The sequence below is a fragment of the Cucurbita maxima genome, unplaced genomic scaffold (assembly GCF_002738345.1).
Source record: "Cucurbita maxima cultivar Rimu unplaced genomic scaffold, Cmax_1.0 Cma_Scf00013, whole genome shotgun sequence".
NCBI classification, from domain to species: Eukaryota; Viridiplantae; Streptophyta; class Magnoliopsida; order Cucurbitales; family Cucurbitaceae; genus Cucurbita; species Cucurbita maxima.
Genome location: NW_019272029.1, coordinates 327274 through 345992, shown reverse-complemented (window position 1 = coordinate 345992; position 18719 = coordinate 327274). Strand labels below are relative to the sequence as shown.

The window sequence follows — 18719 nt, the reverse complement described above, 5'->3', positions numbered from 1 at the left end:
TCCTTAGAAATTTTGTGATGAAACGTATGGGCTCACATTGAGGCCCGCTTAAAATGACAAAACCCAAAATCCAATAGTGGAAGCCTGTTCGTGTTCATCAAAATTCCTCACCCCTGTTAACAGAAGCGCTTCTCTCTCCCCCCGTCCCTCACTCCGGCAAGATTCTGATCAAAGATGCAGGCCATTTCAAGGCGTCTAGCGCTGCAGCAGAGTCTCAACTCTCCTTCCTCAATTGCTTCTCTCAAGTTCATATACCCTCTTTCTCATCACCGTAATCCCTCATTCCCCTCCGCCTTTCTCTTCCTTGCGCGATTCCCCTTCGCCTTGATTTCTTCTTTTATATCTTCTTTTTTCTGTTTTCTTTTTCCAGATTGTGGGGCTGATCGTCCACGATATGAATCCACCTTGGCTACGAGGGGAGTCGGGCACCTTGTCCGCAAGGGCACTGGTGGGAGATCGTCCGTTAGGTAATCTAGCCCTATATTTTTCGTGTTTGAATTATTCTATTTGATCGTCCGCCTAATGTCGGACAAGAATGATGGATTTTGAGTGCTTTGGAATTGTGTGGGAATTTAAGAAATTTAATGTAATGAACAGTGGTGCATTGGAATGTCAATGTAATCTTTCAGCCGATATTGAACGGAAATACTTTTTCCTTTTACTTTCTTTTCTCCATTGTCATTAATCGCTCGATTCATCTGCAGATAAAGGTAAGCGTTTGTTAAACATGCTTTTTTTTTTTTTTTTTTTTTTTTTTTTTTTTTTTTTTTTTTTTTTTTTNTACGATCATTCTGGCGTCACCCCAGCTTCTATGGGATAATGAAGCGGGCAACCTTATTCTGAGTTGGTTTCTCTGTCGCTGTCAGATAATCCTAGAATCTGCTTATCTGTGCTCCTTAAGCATACACATTAGGATTTTCAGGCAGATCCGGTTATTGATATTTAACTCGATTTGGGTTCTAGTTTTTAGTTACGAAACGAAATTCTGTCTCTGAATTTTCTGATTTTATTGTCTCATCACAATAATTTTTTGCAGCGGGATTGTGGCTACTGTCTTTGGAGCTACTGGATTCCTTGGCCGTTATGTTGTACAGCAATTAGGTAATACGCGAGCATAAATGATGCTACCGCTCGGTTTTCTTTTTGCCTAAATATGCAGTTTATTATGTGCCTGTATACCTACTACTTTTAAATGGGTCTGGTAGTGGGTTTGGAAGCATTGGCTGTATTATTTATTGTCTATTAATTTTATGCTAAGCATTGTTTTGGAAATGAATTTTGTTTCAGCTAAAATGGGGTCCCAAGTGTTAGTCCCTTTTCGAGGTTCTGAAGATTCACCTCGTCATCTCAAATTAATGGGAGATCTGGGACAGGTAGAGCAGTATACGATGTTGTGATGCCATGGATGATAGCCCTATATCTTTTTTCCTTGTGCTGCTGAATGATTTCGTTTCCCCCTCAAAGTTAATTCATTTACCTTCTCTTTTTTTCCTTTTGTTTTCAGATAGTGCCAATGAAATACAACCCAAGGGATGAAAGTTCAGTAAAAGCTGTCATGGCAAAGGCTAATGTGGTCCTTAATCTTATTGGTATGGACGTCCCATTTTTCTCCCTTCTTGTGAAAGGTTTATTTATTATTATTATTTTTTTTGTAAGCCTTTTTAATGTTCAACATTACCAACTTTGTTGACAGGAAGAGAGTATGAAACAAGAAATTACAGCTTTGAGGAAGTGAATCATTCAATGGCAGAACAACTTGCCACGGTATGCATCTGCACTTGAATGCCATATTTCTAAATTGTCAAAAATCAGTATGTGATTAATTGTTGCTCTTCTTAGAAGGGATGTTTTTTTCTAGTTTTTTCTTATGAAAGTTGCCTTCTTTCAGCTGTTCTGTTCGCAGCTTCTACATCTTTGTTTGGCTTGTGTTTTCATATGGCCTTCTGATACTTTCGTGAAAGTGATTCTTATAACAAAAAAACAAGGATTAAAAAATTGGTGGGCAGGCTAAAATCATCACAGAAGTAAAGTAGCTAGGGGAAGGGAGGGAATATATGATTGTTAAATCACCAGTCAACCCAAAAGCTTAAGTTGATGGTTTATGGAAATTTTAATTATATAGTGGAAATTAATATTGATTGGAAATTTGTAGAAAGCCAACAAGGGGAAATTAATATTAATTGGAGAGGAAATGGCATTTGAACATATGACCTCCTACACTGATACAATTAGTTACTAACATACAAAATTTGATTAGAAATAATTTCATTGATGAGATCGAATAATTGTTTTGGTTAGAAACAAATTCAAAATTTTGATAGAAGAAGGTACAATTTTAAACTACATCTTATTATTATGGATAATATGATAATGAATCAATTTAAGAAATTAGAGCTTTTGCAGGAGAGTGGGGAGAGAAATGATCATTGTTTTATGCCTAATTCGTAGTTAATTCAATAAAATAAAATAAGCTATTTTAGAAAAGGCTTCAAGCGCAGAGGGTATGCACTTGCATTGAGGCACTTTTTAAAACACTGGGGCCTATATGTGATCTTTGTTTTCCACGTTAAGATACTGCTGCAGTTGACATCTCGTATTCATAAAAATAGAATCTCCCCTAATCCTCTACCATTCTGAATATCAATTATAAAGGCAAGATAAACACAAAAAGGGTTAAGAGTAGTTGCAGCATATAACTCAGGTATGCTGCAACTTCTTGATATTTTCCTTTGATTCTAATTGAAATATGAACTTTCTTCTTTACGTAAGCAAAGGAATAAATCACGAATGTGCTTTCAGTGTTTTTTTTTTAAAAGCTAGAAAAGTAGTAAAAAATCAAGTTATGATCTTTAAGTAAGTTTTCTACTCTCCTTTCTTTTTGAGTCTGATGTAGATTAGGTCTTTGCCCTCTATTTCAATGTTGTAGATTGCCAAAGAACACGGTGGTATCTTGAGGTTCATACAAGTTTCCTGCCTAGGGGCATCTTCGTCATCTCCATCCAGATTTCTGAGGGCTAAAGCTGCTGCAGAGGAATCTGTTTTAAAGGCATTCCCTGAGGTAAATAGTTACCATTTGTTTCCTGAATTTGAGTTGATAATGCCACATGAAGTAACGTATCTGAAAATATAGTTTTTTTTTTCTTCTGATGGTAGTTTTCTTTTATTAGAGTATCTTACAAATCTTGATTTTTCTATAGCTGCTCATTTATCATGTATTTATCTTTTATTCTTATGGGAGCAATTGTTTATGAAGATTGAGGTTAGGGGTGTACATAGGTTGCGTTGGATTGAGGGAATTTTTTGGACCAACCTAAAAGTTCGGGTTGGTTGGATTGGTAACCCAACCCAACCCGAAATTGATTCACAACCCTGTCCTCTATTTTCGAGTTGGGTTTATGTTCCTTTTTTATTTTTTTTATTTTTTTTTATTTTTTTTTTTATAACATTTTAGTTGTGAATCAATTGCATAGAGATATTATCACCTACAAGTTCAAATTGTTATTACCTATAAACTTTTAGTTGGGCAATGGATTCATAACTAATTTGAACTAAAAGTTGTGATATTGTCACCTAAAACAATTACCACCTATAAACTTTTAGTTTAAAAGTACTAAACTAAAATTATTGCCTATGAACATGCAATGGATATGCAATGAATCAATTCCAATGACACCTACATATTATTAATTATTCACATTCACAATATATAACCGTTCAACATAAGACCTAAAAATTTTGTTTTTGTAAAAGTGCAAGTAGTTAATCTTTACAAACTTGAGCACGAACTTGAACCTGCCCATTATATAAAATAATAAAAATAACTAGTTTATATTATGCATAACAGAAAAGGAAAACTATTATTAAAAGATTTTACTGAGAATTATTTGTGCATGACACTGGTGGAGCTGGAGGGCATTAAATCACCTGAAAAATTAGAAAAATAGAAGTTGTGATGGAATAATATAGAGCAGATTGCAACAAATAGATAATAAATAAGTTAGAGTTACTTGTCTCAATTTTAGAACAAATATACAAATCTTCAACCATGTTACTGTTTTTCTATCAATTCAAATTCAATTTTGGGTACATATCAAAGCTTCGAACTCCTAGAAGAATCAAGAATCCTCCAACTAATACTAAATGTTGATTCAGAAGCTACAGTCGACACTGGAACGACCAAAACATTTTGGAAATTTTTTTATAAAACTTTATATTTAAAATCATTTGCTTTCCACCATGCCAAAACTTCAAAATTATCATCAAGTTCTTCATTGAGGTCAGATAAATATCGATCCACGCCATTCTTTAACTCTAATGAATTTTGGTTTTCTCTTCTGCTTTTGTATTGTGATAAATACTCAAAATGTATCTAGCCAAGGGACATGAGCTGAAACGGTGACCTTGAGTTTCTGCCACATTGTTGCACAGGGGACAACTTGTTAATCTAGCAAATAGCACAACAATATTTCTTCAAGAAATGCTAGAGATTTTTAATATACTTTTAATTGCAACTTTTCTCCATTTATTTAGTGGTTAGTGTGGGAGCTGATGTTTCTAAAATATGCTTTTACAGGCAACAATTCTGAGACCTGCAGGTATGATTGGTACAGAGGACCGTATTATGAATACATGGGCACATTTTGCTAAAAAATATGGCTTTGTTCCCCTCTTTGGAGATGGATCTACAAAGTACGCATTTCATATCACATATTGTATTTATCAAAATCTCATATTGTAGGTATTGAATGGTTAGAATTTTCTGATTGTTATCCTTCCTAACCACCAGCGCATTCCTTGCAGAATCCAACCTGTGTACGTTGTTGATGTTGCTGCTGGAGCTGTTTCAGCCTTGACAGATGATGGAACCAGCATTGGAAAAGTTTATGAACTAGGTGGTCCAGAGATCTTTACGGTCCATGACTTGGTATGTTACTTTTTTCGAATATCCTTCCTGCTCTCCCCTAAAGAAAAAAAGAAAAGAGGTTTCCTTTTAAAGCTTCATGTTCTATGCAGGCAGAAATTATGTTTGACATGATCCGTGAATGGCCTCGCTACGTGAAAGTCCCTTTCCCTATTGCGAAGGTAAAATCAGTAGAAGTTGATGATGATGTGCAACGTTGTATCTATGCTTTTCTTCAAGTTCTTTTTATATGTCCCGCTGTATTCCTTCGTTTTGTTGATCCATATTTGTTACTTGTTGCCTTTTCCCCCCTAATAATTGCATAACTTGGACTATGCCAGATGATTTTTTTTAGTGATGTAAATTAGTCATGGTATACTTCTAGAGTTTTACTTGCTTATGCATAGCACAGCATGATGATCGCTGTTTTACTTGAATCAAGAATGAAGTTCCTCTGGAAATCATCTTTTGTATCCAATTTGGATAGGATATTCTTATTTATAGCCTTAAAAATTGAACCTTTTGAAATCATCTTTTGTATGCGGTTTTAATGTGGATCCTATGCGGTTACTGCAGGGGTTAGAACGGTAGCTATTATCAATGTTAAGAAGAAAATAAGTGGCGTTTATTTATTAAAGAAACTGCAGTCTGATGATAACAGAGATCGTCATTTGTGTAGGTTAAATGGAGATTTATTTCTAGAACCCATTGATGCATATAATTTAAACTTGTTAATTGATAATTTGAAGACTACTCTTCTGATATTAATGCATTAGTATAATTGTACAAAACAAATTAAACCTATTGAAGTGTAAGTTGCTCATTGAGATGTAACATGACTCCCCCCTGTGATCCTTGCTGTTGATGTTGTTTAAAAAACTAAAAGCTGCTGTTTGGCTTCAGGCAATTTCTACTCCCCGCGAGATCCTACTGAACAAAGTCCCATTTCCATTGCCAACGCCATCCATTTTCAATCTGGATCAGATCCTAGCTCTAACACAAGATACAGTTGTTTCTGAAAATGGTATGCACGCCCCTCCTTATTTTGCTCTGCCAATAAGTCGAGATGTTCCCTAATACTCTTTGATCTTTCAATTGGATATGCAGCATTGACATTCAGTGATCTTGGGATTGCACCACATAAGTTGAAGGGATATCCTGTCGAGTTTCTTATATCTTTCCGTAAAGGTGGCCCGCAATTTGGTTCGACAGTCAGTGAAAGAGTGGATCCTGATTCTTTTCCAGGCTTCTCGAGATAATTTGTATTAACTTAGTTGAAAAGGTTTGAGAACCGCCTGGTTTATGTCTCCATTTGATCAACAAATAAAATGGAGAATGTTTTTGAGTTCAACCCTCGTGTATCCTAATCTTCTTGATTCATGATTTAGAATTCACAGTTTATTTGGTGTTGTAATTAATAAAGGCTGGGATGCTTGGCTACAGCATACTATGATCATAAAATGTGTTTTTTCAGGAAAAAGAAAAGAACAGAAATGGGAAGAAGCCCGGGAGTTTTGTTCTTCTTTGGAACCAAACTAACGCATCACTTCATCAAATTCCCGAGCTATGAAGTAGTAATCGGCTATATAGTACGGTTAGGATCTCATTGCTATCTTTACCATCTTTTATTTTAGTCTTATAGCATTATTAGTCTATATGCTTCTATGGATGCATAAATTTAGTCGCAAATATCTTTACCGTAGTATACTACATTGTTTCAAACATACTCCAATTTTAAAATTTCTTATAACAACTTTGAATTTACCTTCAATTGGGAAAGATCCAATTTGAAACAAAGAATCATATGGGTACTCTTATATTTTTCCAATTTGTCCCATTTTTACACCGATTTTCAAACATCATGTAGCATAAAATCCGAAGTTCCAAAATCAAAATCTCCCAAGTTCTTAGTGTCTCTTTTTGAGCATTAAACTCAACCATGCAAACTCCCAAGATCCCTTCGTGGGTTTTATTATCCTTTCCTATATACTTTGAGTGAATGATATAGTTTAGGATAGAATTGGATGAAGAAATGGTTTAGGATAGAATTGAGTTGAATGAGTAAGAAATGGTATGTTGGAAAGTTGAAGACTTCGCTTTGTTGAAGAAGAAGACATAGATTCCAACAAATTCTTCATCCATCAGCATCAACACAGTATTGATCGTGATTCAACGCAGAACAAAATTGGCCAAAACAGGTCAATCTAATCACAGAACAGACAATGAGAAGCAGAAACCGTATTAGGCGATTTTCATTTCTTGACGAATTGCAAGCCATTGGCGTTGGAGTATCGCTCCATGAATCTCATGAACCTGTCCCACTCCCTCGGAGTCCGCATCACGTACTTGGCCTCGATTCCCGCAGGTTTTCCATTAATGAACTTGGCGTTCACATCCACGGACTGAATCACACCTTCCTCATCGATCATGTAGAATCCGGTAATGTCCCCGACCTCCCCCGACGAGTCGAACACCGACGGCTGCTCGAACTTGAAAATGGCCATTCCGTTGGTGCCGTCTCGGGATTTGGTCAGCCTCACGTCCGGCACCGTCTGTTCGTCCGTGCCCTGGATGAACTGAATCTTCGGCAGAACCATGAGGATCGTATTGGACAGCCGTCCGTGGGGTTTACATCTGCGGCGAGTGACCGTCTGGCATTTGCCGCCAGAGACGTTAAGGGAACGGCCGTGGAATGCGGAGAAGGCGCTGCTGTGGAGTCTGGCGGAGGCAAAAGCTGCTGAAGAAGAGTGAGTTTGGTGATGATGATGAGAATTAGGGTTGGGAAAGGGGAATGCAGAGAGTGATAGAGTTACCTTTGGTGTTTGTGGATGAAGGATGATGCAGATGGGGAGAAGAAAGGGAAGTGGATGCGAGAGATTGCAGAGTCGCCATTGATTTTGAAACGCAGCCAGCAGAGAGAGAGAGAGAGAGATAAAAGGCAAAAGGAAGGGAGAATGATGTGGTGTGAAGATTGGTAAGGTGTGTAACCACGAGAGCCATTCACTTCCATTTCAATCCCTTCCTCACCACCCTTACTCTCTACTAACTTTATTAATTTTGTGCCTATAAATCTTTTTTTTTTCTTTTTTAAATATATTTACTCGGTGGAATAACTTATTTTAAAAATATTTAAACTTGAAGATCAACAAGGTGGCGCCCATTCGACCATGTAAGTATTATAATGCGACCAGAGAGAACGATATTAATTCAACACATACGTGCGTCACACTGTGGACGAACGTTGCAAACTACCTCTAGGACCTAAGCGAACTACCATATGGCACACATGTGTGTCATGTGTCATAGTGTGGACGAATATCGAACGACAAGGATTCTGTGCCCTGATTCATGTGGTGGGGAACGTATATGCACTAGCTATTTGTGTAAATGATTGCATAAGTGCAAGAGTCTTCATGCTTTGATGAGAACTTGGATATATGGATGTTTCGAAAGTCCCGATGAGATGAGTGACACATGAGTTGATTCCAATATAGATAAGATCGAGCCAAATGATACGGCTTGACATAGATACAAGTCGGCTAGAGTCACATACAATTGAATATGCATGCACAGTTGATATGACCATTTCGAGCTTAGAAATTCGCCATTTTCATGTGACTGCTCTTTTGCATTCTAGGGAATTTCCATACCATCTTCACTGCATAAACTTGTCATCCCAAGCTTTTATCCATGAATTTTAGTTTGAGTATCATAATTCATAAGCAACACATACAAGAATGACGTATGGAGTTGAAGCAATATGTTACAGATTAAAGCGGCATGTCAACAAGTGTTCTTCTCATGGGTATAATGAAATCTCACAAAGTGGTATAAATGAAAGTTTATGTCAGCGCCCATAACATGAACGCTATCCATACAAAAAAATGAAATAAAAAACAGAGTGATTGATGTTAGCAATCTTGTTGGATAATAATCTTCTAAGCTGGTTCCACAGAAAAATATTATTTTGATGCGTATAACGAATATTTTAATCCTTAGGTCAGCTCGAAATCATGTCGGGACAGAAAACTAATGAGAAGCTGCAAACTTACTAGCTGACTTCATCTCTTCTCTGCCGTTGGAGACTGACAATCAGTGCATGCGACACAAGGAGCAGCAGCAGGGGCAAACTTCTCAGTGAGATTAATACGCAGTGTTTGCTGCTTACCTTCGTTTTCGGGAACATGTAGGAGAGCATCCATGATCAGGATGTCCCAGTCTCGTGGCCGGAGAAACGATATCCAGGAGTCCTCTGTTGAGAATACAATTCAAAAAGCATTATAAAAAGAATAAAGACGAGGTCGACCTTTCTCGCCCCAAAGAGTAATATAGAACAAGATAATAAAAAGTTGAACAAGGACCTCCATTACGAACTGCCTTCAGTTGGACGATCCCCGTGCCTTGTGGTCCTGATACCGGAAACGTGCAGGATAGAGAATGTCTCTTATGAGCTACTGCAAGTGATGCATTGTACCATGGACCTTTAACAATGGGTTCTCCAATAGCATCTATAATTGCTTTATTGTTCTTGGCTTTCTCTATGGCTTTGCTGGAAAAGTAATACAATAGGAAAAGTAATACAATAAAATCAAATTATTCTAATGCCAGCAATTAAAAGAAAATTGCTACAAACGTACACACGTAAAAGCTTCTCATTCTTAAAGTATTACAAAGCACCAGTTCTTAACCAATGTATTTAAGGTACAATGCAAGATGCAAGCATAACTTGAGAAAATATATTAAATCTATATTATACAAACAAGGATATTAAATGTTTATCTAAGAACCCATGAAACAATCAGACCTCGATTCCTCATTCTTTTGCATTGGTGGAGCCCTTTTTTGTATAGTTAGTCAAGTTATAGTTTGGCTCCTTTTTTGTATGCTCTTCTGTATTAGAAAAGCTCAGTTTATCCACTAAAGGGAAGCACGAGATCTTTTGGATTTGCTGATTGGGATTTCTTTATGTCGAATGGTGTGAAGAAAATATTTGGTAGGAGACAGAGTGTGGGGTCAAAGTCCGTCTCTCTTGTCTGAACTTTCCAATGCTTTTAAGTTTTAAATGATATGCAAACAGGAAAGTTGGTCCTAGTTCAGTTGGTTCTAAGTCATGTTCCTATTCATTCCGAAAATATTGATCAAATCTAGGGTCTCGTTCTAATTGTAACAAGGTAGCTAACTTATTGAAAATGGTGACCTTAGTTATATATAATACAGCAAGCCAAGAAAAGAAAGGCTTTCAGGTCAAAACGGTTATAGATACACCAAGCCAAAAGTGTGCTGGTGAGTATTCATTGTAAGTCTACCGTTAGCAAATATTATCCTCTTTGAGCTTTTCCTTCAAGGGCGTCCCCTCAAGGTTTTAAAACGCATCTACTAGGGAAAAGTTTCTACACCCTTATAAGAAATGTTTTATTTCACTCTCCAACCGATGTGGGACCTCACAAAATCTGAGTAACTAGGCCAATGACAAAGATTTAAAGCCCCAACAAAAACAGAGCAAGCAAAGTACGCATGGGTAAAAGAAAGCAAAGAAAAAGAATTCTTGCATTCTCGTCCCCAAGGTTGATAACTGAACGCTTTTGGTAGCAATGATGTAAACATCACGGAGTATTAGAGATATTATCCTATCCAATTCATTAGTTCATCTAAAGTGAAAAGGCTTGGTTTAAAAAATACAATGACCTGAGTAATGTAAAACCATAGCCAATTTTAAAGGTTGAAAACAACATAGCAATGGTGAGAGTTTCCGAAAACTTCAAAGCACTAATAAGTGAAACATGGCAGAAAACAGTTGCATAAAAAGCAACCCCAAGATACATAGTTTATTTTCTCCAAATTCAGACTTCCATTAGCATAAACGATATAATTCATCCAAATTTTGAAAATCCCTAACAAGTCAGACATACCTGCTACAGCTATGATAAATGGCGAGGTCATCTAAAGCACTCAAGGCTACACCACCAGTAACAGTAACAAGTACAAAGGAGACTGCTTTGCGACCCCAGGATTTATTCACCCCTTCCTCCGATGGCCTTACGGAACTGCTGCAAGCAACCCTTAATCAGAGATCGCCAAGTTTCATTCTATCCGTTACAGATCGATGAAAAATCTTGTAAGAATCAAAGCCCAACATCTCCTTTTCCATAGAAAACAAAATAAAACAGTTCCAAGTTCTAAACGAACATATAAGGCGAAAATTAAACCTGTTATACGATCAAAACATGTAAAAAGTGAAGAACCTAGATGTATCTCTTTGAAAAAAATGCGAGCAATCAATTCCATGTTGAACGGAAGCTCGTGGATGAGTTAGTAATTGTTCGTGTAACAATCCGAGAAATGGAAGCGTGAACAAACAGCAGAAAAAAACGAGAATCGGAATGGCAAGAAGGACGCACCTGGAAGCGTTCGGAGTTGGAGAGCGCTTGAATATGGAAAGGAACCTTTTCGCCAGCATTTTCAGCTTGTGGGGGGTTCTTCGCTCCCTCAGCCGCTCAGCGCTTCCACTCTTCCGAGTACCAAAATGGTTCTGCGGCGCTTTCTCGATAGAAATTTTCCTTTGAAAAAAGAAAAAAAGGAAAAGTGTCGGCTGATTTTGAGCAGTTTGTCAAATGAAAGATAAAAATCAAAACTTGAAATTCCAACCCTTATAATTACAAAATATAAATAAAATTACGTCGAATAATAAATATAATTAAAAAAATTTATTTATAAAATATTTCTTAAATAATTTTTGAGCTCGAGATGGGAGCATCATGAAAAGCATAGGAAAGGGAAGTCTTGGGTGTTTTCCCGTGAGGTTTAGGTCTCCCACTCCTCATCTGCATCACAGCTACTTACTTCCTCTTCCATACAATTCTATCTTTCCATTGATTTCAATACTCAACGATCAAAATTATGCTGCTCAAAAGCTCTTCTACGCCGCTTCTTCGCTCTCTTCTCCCGCCGGACCACCTCCATCACCACCATGATGCCGTCGGGAAACACTCCCCTTCCCCCTCCCCCTCCCCCTTCGCCTTTCGCTGTAACAATAAACCCCTTTCTTTCTCCGACCACCATCGCGCTGCTCCCACTGGCTTTCGGAGAACCCACTCCGAAGGAAATTTGATTACCCTTTCCCATGCTTCTGATGTAATCGATGTCCATGAAGACCCTTTTTCATTTGATTCATTCAATTTCAAACCCTCCAATAAACTCAGTCACAGGCCTAACCGCTCCATTCTCGAGACCATACCTTCGTTTTCCTTCTACGGTTCCAGAGCCAGGACTGAAGAAGAAGATGACGAAGACGATGATCAACATGCTGATCCGGAGGAAGATGAAGTTGCCTTGGAGAATTTTGGCATCCATAACAGGATGGACGCTGCCATTGTAACTCCGGAGGTTAGGGCCATGGAACAAGCTTGGACTAGAATGAATTCAGGAGATGGGATTGGGTTTGTGGGTGATGTAAAGAAAGAGATGCATCTGGCGAGAGGGCCAGGTGGTGGCGGTGGTGGCGGCGGTGGTGGTCGACGGTGGAGTGGCGGAGGTGGAGGGGGTGAGCAGCATGGCATGGAGGAGCATTACAAGAAAATGGTAGTGAAAAATCCAGGGAATGCTCTGGTTTTGAGTAACTATGCGGAGTTCTTGTACCAGGCAAGATCTAAGCTTGTTTAAATTTCTCTCTACGTTATTCTTTACTGTCACTCACCCAGTCCATCTAAGTAAGGGGTTTCCTTTCGGTTTTTGTTGGCAGTGGAAAGGAGACCTGCGAGGAGCGGAAGAGTATTACAGCAGAGCCATTTTGATGGATTGTTCCCAAGACGGAGAAATTTTATCAAAATATGCGAAGTTAGTGTGGGAGTTGCATAGTGACCAGCAAAAAGCTTCATCCTATTTCCAACGGGCTCTCCAAGCTTCTCCACATGACAGGTAACTCCTTTAATACTCTCTCAACTGTTCTACAAAATGAAAGCTTAAATCATAACTCAATCCTCAACTCAGTTGTGATATTATGTGAAGTATCAGACGTTTCCATCATTCTAGGCTCCAATTTCCACGATTTCCACTTAAAGAATAGTTTTAAGTTCATGAAAAATCTGAAAAATCAAATATGTTATTACAATTTTTTGTGGATATCGTAGCTTTTTCTAATGCAAAAGAAGTAATATTACTTGATTCTTCAGCCATGTGCAAGCAGCATATGCTAATTTCCTGTGGGAAACAGAAGAATATGAGGATGGACGCAGCTTAGGAAAAGAAATGGCAACAGACTTACACGGCAGCTGCAACAGCTTGACATGAAAGTGAATGCCTGCTGCTGCTGCTGCTGCTGCTGCTTCTTGTGGCTTCTGTAAGCATTTTCAAAGTTGTTCCATGTCTGCAATGTAATGAAAGTGAAGAAACAAGGAATAGAATAGCATATAGAGGAGGCAGGGCATAAGTAAGCAAGTTGAGTATAAGATTAATGAAAAGGATCATTTTCTAAGTCTCTGTCTCTCACATTGCCTAACAAGTGCTTGTATTTGAGAAATGCCAAAATTTCCCACTTGAATTGCATCTCAAAAACCATCCAAGTGAGAAAATCACCACCATCTTATCTTAATAATTAATTAATCCCTCACAAATTAACATTTCCAGTAACGTCAACTCACACACTCAAAACACAGTACAAACCAATTTCCTAAACCACTCACACCAGAGACGCTGGCTTTCTCTGAACCATCAATCGTAGTAACCACCTTCATACCAAAAACTCTAACACAGTTTCGTCTCCAAAATGGTTATGCACAAACTGGATGATTGATGATACTATTGGACCTTGTGATAACCCCGCTGAGGGAAGCCATTGCCTCTCAACCTACCGTAGTCACTGCCATACTGGCTGCTTCCTCGTCCCAAATTACGAGAACCAAATCGTCCTCTGGGGGCGTCTGACTGAAAACTTCCTCTGCCTCTTCCCCTTCCTGATCATGGCACCAATAAAATGCATCAGAAAGCATCCATGTTAGACGATGCAAATAAATCATCATTAGCAAGAATTCTGCTACTTTTAAGTAGAAGTAAAACCATATATAAACTGGACTGCAGTAACGATTATCAATACAGAGTTGGCTTATAATACAACTGATTATGTCTCAGAGTTACACTTACTTCCTCCCCGTGCACCACTGCTGTTTGGCCTTCGTTCCTCAATGTAGACTTGCCTTCCAGCTATTTGAATTGGAGATGCCTGTAGCAGAATATGACGACTTATATTTTACAAGGGAAAAATAAAAACCAATTCTAAACGGCACACAACATGAGAGAAAAGACTAGTAGTGTTGAATACTCGAACACGTTCAAAGCACTGTCCAGAAAGCCAAAATCGTTTGAAATAATTACCAGGGCTAGGTGCAATAAAATTTTTAAGATCAAATAAAAATTAATTCCTTAAAGAATAGGAAAGGATAGGGGGCGGAACCCTATACAAACTTGGTTTTTAAGTGTGGTCCAAACCTTTAAGGCGTTTTGAACACCAAGAATATCTTCAAACTCAACGAAAGCATAACAAACCCCAATTTCCTGTACAAAGCAATCTATATTTAGCCAATAAAAACTAAACAACAACATAAATATATATATATATATATATATATATAAAACTGACCTTTCGAGACCTAATGAATACACCATCAGGCAGAATTCTGCCAAAAGCTTTAAATTGTTGCTCAATTTCAGATTCAGTTACAGAGGGCGGCAAGTTTCTTACGTAGACAGATTTTGGTTCACCTGAAGGCAAGACAACACAAAACTAATCAGATGCTTTGGGAGTGAAAATCACACAAAGTACAAGAGTCCTTTCACAACGTTTTGACACATAAACAGTTCAAACAGAATGCAGAATGTCGTACTACAAAATACACCTAAGAACATATGTCATGTAAAATTTCATGTGAATGTATCGATCCTGGACACAACAAACAAAAAATAATTAAAATTCCACGGTATAACCAAAAGATCAATAATCTCACGCCACATTATAAAGACTGAAGTACAAATAGAAAACAATAATGAAGTCAAACTATTGCAATGATTTAGAATCAAAGCACCATTATTTAAAGATGAATCAAGAATTTGACCTTCATCTTCGGCACCAAAACCTTCTTCAAATGTATCTGCTCCAGATTCTGGGGTATATGACGATGCAAGGTTTATCTGTTGTGGGGTAGGTTCTGGAGTATGGTTCCACTCGGAATTAGCTGGAGCACTTGGATAAAATGACGGTTGGGGATTAGCTGATTGTGCAGATTCCGCTCTAGCAGCTCTCAACTACATAGTAATAATATTATCAACATAAAAGAAAACAATCCCACATTTGAAACACAGATCAATCCCAGTTCAAGCTGAATGACTGGAAACAAGGACAGAGGCCTAAGAAGCCTTCAATTTATGACAAGGATGAAAGAAGAACACAATAAATATAGCTTTTCAACTTTTGTTTTCCTCAATTTGGTTAGGCTTCTGTTATACTCCGAACTCCACAGATTATTATGTAGTCAGTCACAAAAACTAACTAATAAAGGATTATGGCTTGATGGCATATTTCCATTGCACACACACACATACACACATAGCATACAGACACAGGCACCAGCACTAGGAGCTATGGTAGAGTGCACATACAATGGAAGCATAAGTTCTCTTTTCTGGCTCTCCAACGGGTTCATCAACTACTGCAGAATGAGGCTCCTCTACGCTGTTATCTACATTTTGATGCGAAGCAGCAAACAAATCCTCCACAGGGGCCTCCACCACAACAACTTCTGATTCAAATTCTTCTTGTTGCTGTTGCTCAGGAAGGCTGTATTTATCAACTGGATCATCTTCTATATGAATTGAGTCCACATACTCCCTTGCATTATTCTCCAAAACATAGTCGGAAACTGCCAAAACAAAATCAAGATAAGTATCAACTTAACCTACCGAACTGCTCAAGTCAATCTAGCTATTAATGATCTGCGTAGAAACTATTTCAGCAACAAAAAATTTCACTTTCAGCTATTACTAATCTTTTAAATCTTCTAAAAAGTTTATGTATACAAGTTGCTTCAAAAGATCAAATGCACCACATGAAGGGAAAAGAATCCACTATCGATGGCTATGATAGAAGTACTTTTGATAGTTTTCTCTTCTCCATCTGTAGGTAAAACTAAAAACCGAAGTGGTTTGTTGCCCATTCTTCAACAATATTGACGAAGTACCTGGTGGCTCTGGTACGGAACTGGGAGCATTAAGTTCAGCTTCAAATTTATTCTCTGATGGTACAGGCAACAGATTCTGCTGAACTATCTCCTCCTCAATGAAATGAAAGATATCATTAAGAACAAAGTAACCCTTCTCTTGAGGAGCAAGAAAAAATGTCTGAACAAACTTCCTAATCCCATTAAACTCCTTTGACTTTGCAGAACCTGAAACCACAACTAGGATACCCCCATTCCAAGACTCCATTGAGTTGATCGTCTTGATTGAAAATGCAGTGAAATTTAGCGACATGATAAGCGTATGTATTTGCTGCAGAAGAAAAGCTAGAGTAAGCAACATGAGAATAGCAGTAACAACTGTTTACGTCACCCAGGTCAGAGCTTGTCACAACAAACAAGTAAAGAAGCGGCGTATATATTTCTGGTTTTCTTGACCGTAAAACATAAGTAAAAGATTCAAAACCCCACAAATCCAAGAACCCGTAGTAATCTTTCATAGCTCAAACCCTTATAAAAAACAAGTACTACCACTACGACTGATCAACACATTTTGAACAAAACAAAGAAGCAAGAAACAATTAGAAACTAAAGGACAAAAATCAAGAAATGACGAAATTTCCCACTCAAACCAAAACTTCATCAAATAAATTTACTCAAACATAGTCAAATCAGCCTATACTTCACTAGTGCCGAAAATTGAGACATGGGCATAAGGAGTAAAAAAACCAGAAGTACCAGCATTGTGGAAGCAGTCTCAGAAGAATCCCCATCAACCCGAATCATGATGCTAGCGTCGGCGTAAAATTGATGGACAAGGTCAGGTTGTTGCCGAAGAACATGGTAGTACTGCTCCACAAAGTAGGACCCAACCTGTATCATCTCAAATACCATATCCACTCATCACAAAAACCAACAATTTACACACAGAAACATATATGAAGGCAAGGATAGAAGAAGATAGGAACCTGAACAGCGCTGACAGATCCAGAGTAAGCTGCCATTTTCGCAACTGTAGATAAGCAGAGGAAAAAGTAAAACTCAGTTCACCGCGAACAGCATGCAAAATCCCCAAATCCTAAAACCCAGTTGCGTAAATACGAAGATGAGTAGATCCAAGGGAGACAAAAGAAAAAAGGAAGCAAAAAACCCTAGGAGGGAGAGTAGTTGAGAAATCTGTTTAAGTTCGTTATAGAAATGGCGAATCGTGGATTATATGTGGTGGAAGAGAACTCGAAAAGAACAAGGAAAAAAAGAGAAGGCGCCGCCGATGAGTTAACCGAAGATCGGAGAGATGGCGATAAGGAAAAACCTCAAAAGCAAAGGCAGCTGCAGATCTATGGAAGGGGAAAGCCAAAGGGATTTCCTTTCTCTTTTTTGGGTTGCAGAGTTTCAGAGACAAAAACGATTTCCCTTTATTTATATAAAGAAAAACGTCGACAAATCACGGCCCTTCGATCACTGGACTCTACTCTCCATCAACACCGCCACGTAATCCCCGTCACTCCATCAACGGCTCAGATCTCCACAAGCTTCCCTGGCTGCGGATGCTTTTCCGGGCGGGTGGGTCATTCCCCCGACCCGATTCCGACCTGGTAGGATATAATTCCATCAAGACAAAACGCTTCCGTAGTGCTTTCTTTTACTGCTGTATGTAAGATGTTTGGGATCCAAATATGGAATTTTTAGGATATAAATAGAAATAATCTATTACATAATATCTAAAATAGTATAAATTATTTAGTTTCATTTGGAATAATAGAAAATAATTAAAATTAGGATAATGACGTAAAAAAGAGAAAGAAAAAACAAATTTGTTGTCCTCTCTGTCAATTCTGAAAAATACTTTTTAACATTTTTATAAGTGTGGTAAATCTAATCATCAAATAATGAGATGTTAGAAAATAGTTTCTTAAAATCTAATATTTTATTAATTCATTGTTTGAATGTTAGTTGAGCCAATTTACAAATTACAGGTAAGAAATTAAAAAAAATTATAGTATTAATTTAATACATTTTAATTATCTTAATTCTTAATCTATCTTATCACATAAATTAATAAAATAATTTAATCCTTATGTATCATTTAATATACTAAATCTTAGTGCATTTAACTTTTTAGTCGAAAGTGCCACTAATCATAAAAACTCGGTCAATGTCTCTCAATACAACGTTGCATCTTATCTTTCCATCTCGATCCCTATCGACAGGGTCCATATGTCTTGACGCCATCTCGAGTCTCGGGATGTCGTCAACCATCATAACTCGCTCGATCATGCCATCAAGAATGGGTCCACATGTTGTTCATCTCATCGGGACTTCCCGAACATCCATCCATCCGGGTTCTATGGAGGCATAGGCCCTCCCATGCCCATGCCAAGTCATTTATGGATATCGTACCAGATAGCAGGTGCATGTAACAACCTCCAACACACAGGCTAGGGCCCAACACCAACACACCCGTCTCGTTTGATACTATCCTTCAAAAACCCATTTCAAAGGAAATCGCGTGAGACACTCGTCTCGACACGCTTGCGCACACTATGACACGCATATGTGCCACATGGTAGCAAGGCCGAGGAGTGGTAGTATAAATT

At 38.0% G+C, this 18719-nt stretch overlaps 5 protein-coding genes across 8 annotated transcripts; 2 read left to right on the top strand and 3 right to left on the bottom strand.

Moving 5' to 3' along the window:
• The first annotated feature begins 79 nt into the window (after positions 1-79).
• Positions 80-6419, top strand: LOC111488180 (NADH dehydrogenase [ubiquinone] 1 alpha subcomplex subunit 9, mitochondrial-like). The gene is made up of 12 exons (XM_023135848.1): positions 80-271; positions 371-467; positions 1037-1101; positions 1288-1373; positions 1505-1589; positions 1694-1764; positions 2927-3058; positions 4574-4689; positions 4801-4924; positions 5014-5082; positions 5804-5924; positions 6008-6419. The coding sequence occupies exons 1-12, from the start codon at positions 175-177 to the stop codon at positions 6157-6159; spliced, it is 1215 nt and encodes a 404-aa protein (XP_022991616.1). The 5' UTR covers positions 80-174; the 3' UTR covers positions 6160-6419.
• Positions 6420-6953: 534 nt separating this feature from the next.
• On the bottom strand, positions 6954-7912 carry LOC111488181 (photosystem II reaction center PSB28 protein, chloroplastic-like). Of its 2 annotated transcripts, none has more exons than XM_023135849.1 (2): positions 7714-7912; positions 6954-7637 (listed from the first exon to the last, which is right to left on the bottom strand). In XM_023135849.1, the coding sequence occupies exons 1-2, from the start codon at positions 7898-7900 to the stop codon at positions 7153-7155; spliced, it is 672 nt and encodes a 223-aa protein (XP_022991617.1). In that variant the 5' UTR covers positions 7901-7912; the 3' UTR covers positions 6954-7152. The 2 variants fall into 2 exon arrangements, with proteins under 2 accessions (XP_022991617.1, XP_022991618.1); XM_023135850.1 differs by having other exon boundaries at positions 6954-7634; positions 7714-7902.
• A 794-nt stretch (positions 7913-8706) lies between these two features.
• Positions 8707-11518, bottom strand: LOC111488050. Of its 2 annotated transcripts, none has more exons than XM_023135643.1 (4): positions 11299-11518; positions 10810-10947; positions 9262-9449; positions 8707-9152 (listed from the first exon to the last, which is right to left on the bottom strand). In XM_023135643.1, exons 1-4 carry the CDS (start codon positions 11355-11357, stop codon positions 8962-8964), a joined length of 576 nt encoding a protein of 191 aa, XP_022991411.1. In that variant the 5' UTR covers positions 11358-11518; the 3' UTR covers positions 8707-8961. The 2 variants fall into 2 exon arrangements, with proteins under 2 accessions (XP_022991411.1, XP_022991412.1); XM_023135644.1 differs by having other exon boundaries at positions 10810-10944; positions 11299-11515.
• A 908-nt stretch (positions 11519-12426) lies between these two features.
• On the top strand, positions 12427-13370 carry LOC111488052. Its single transcript, XM_023135645.1, has 3 exons — positions 12427-12538; positions 12639-12814; positions 13069-13370. Exons 1-3 carry the CDS (start codon positions 12455-12457, stop codon positions 13184-13186), a joined length of 378 nt encoding a protein of 125 aa, XP_022991413.1. The 5' UTR covers positions 12427-12454; the 3' UTR covers positions 13187-13370.
• Positions 13327-17524, bottom strand: LOC111488049 (putative G3BP-like protein). Of its 2 annotated transcripts, none has more exons than XM_023135642.1 (10): positions 17091-17524; positions 16861-16995; positions 16126-16435; positions 15548-15807; positions 15004-15193; positions 14532-14653; positions 14381-14446; positions 14036-14114; positions 13787-13848; positions 13327-13756 (listed from the first exon to the last, which is right to left on the bottom strand). In XM_023135642.1, the coding sequence occupies exons 1-10, from the start codon at positions 17124-17126 to the stop codon at positions 13694-13696; spliced, it is 1323 nt and encodes a 440-aa protein (XP_022991410.1). In that variant the 5' UTR covers positions 17127-17524; the 3' UTR covers positions 13327-13693. The 2 variants fall into 2 exon arrangements, with proteins under 2 accessions (XP_022991410.1, XP_022991409.1); XM_023135641.1 differs by having other exon boundaries at positions 13327-13848; positions 17091-17134; positions 17435-17512.
• Between the last annotated feature and the right edge of the window lie 1195 nt (positions 17525-18719).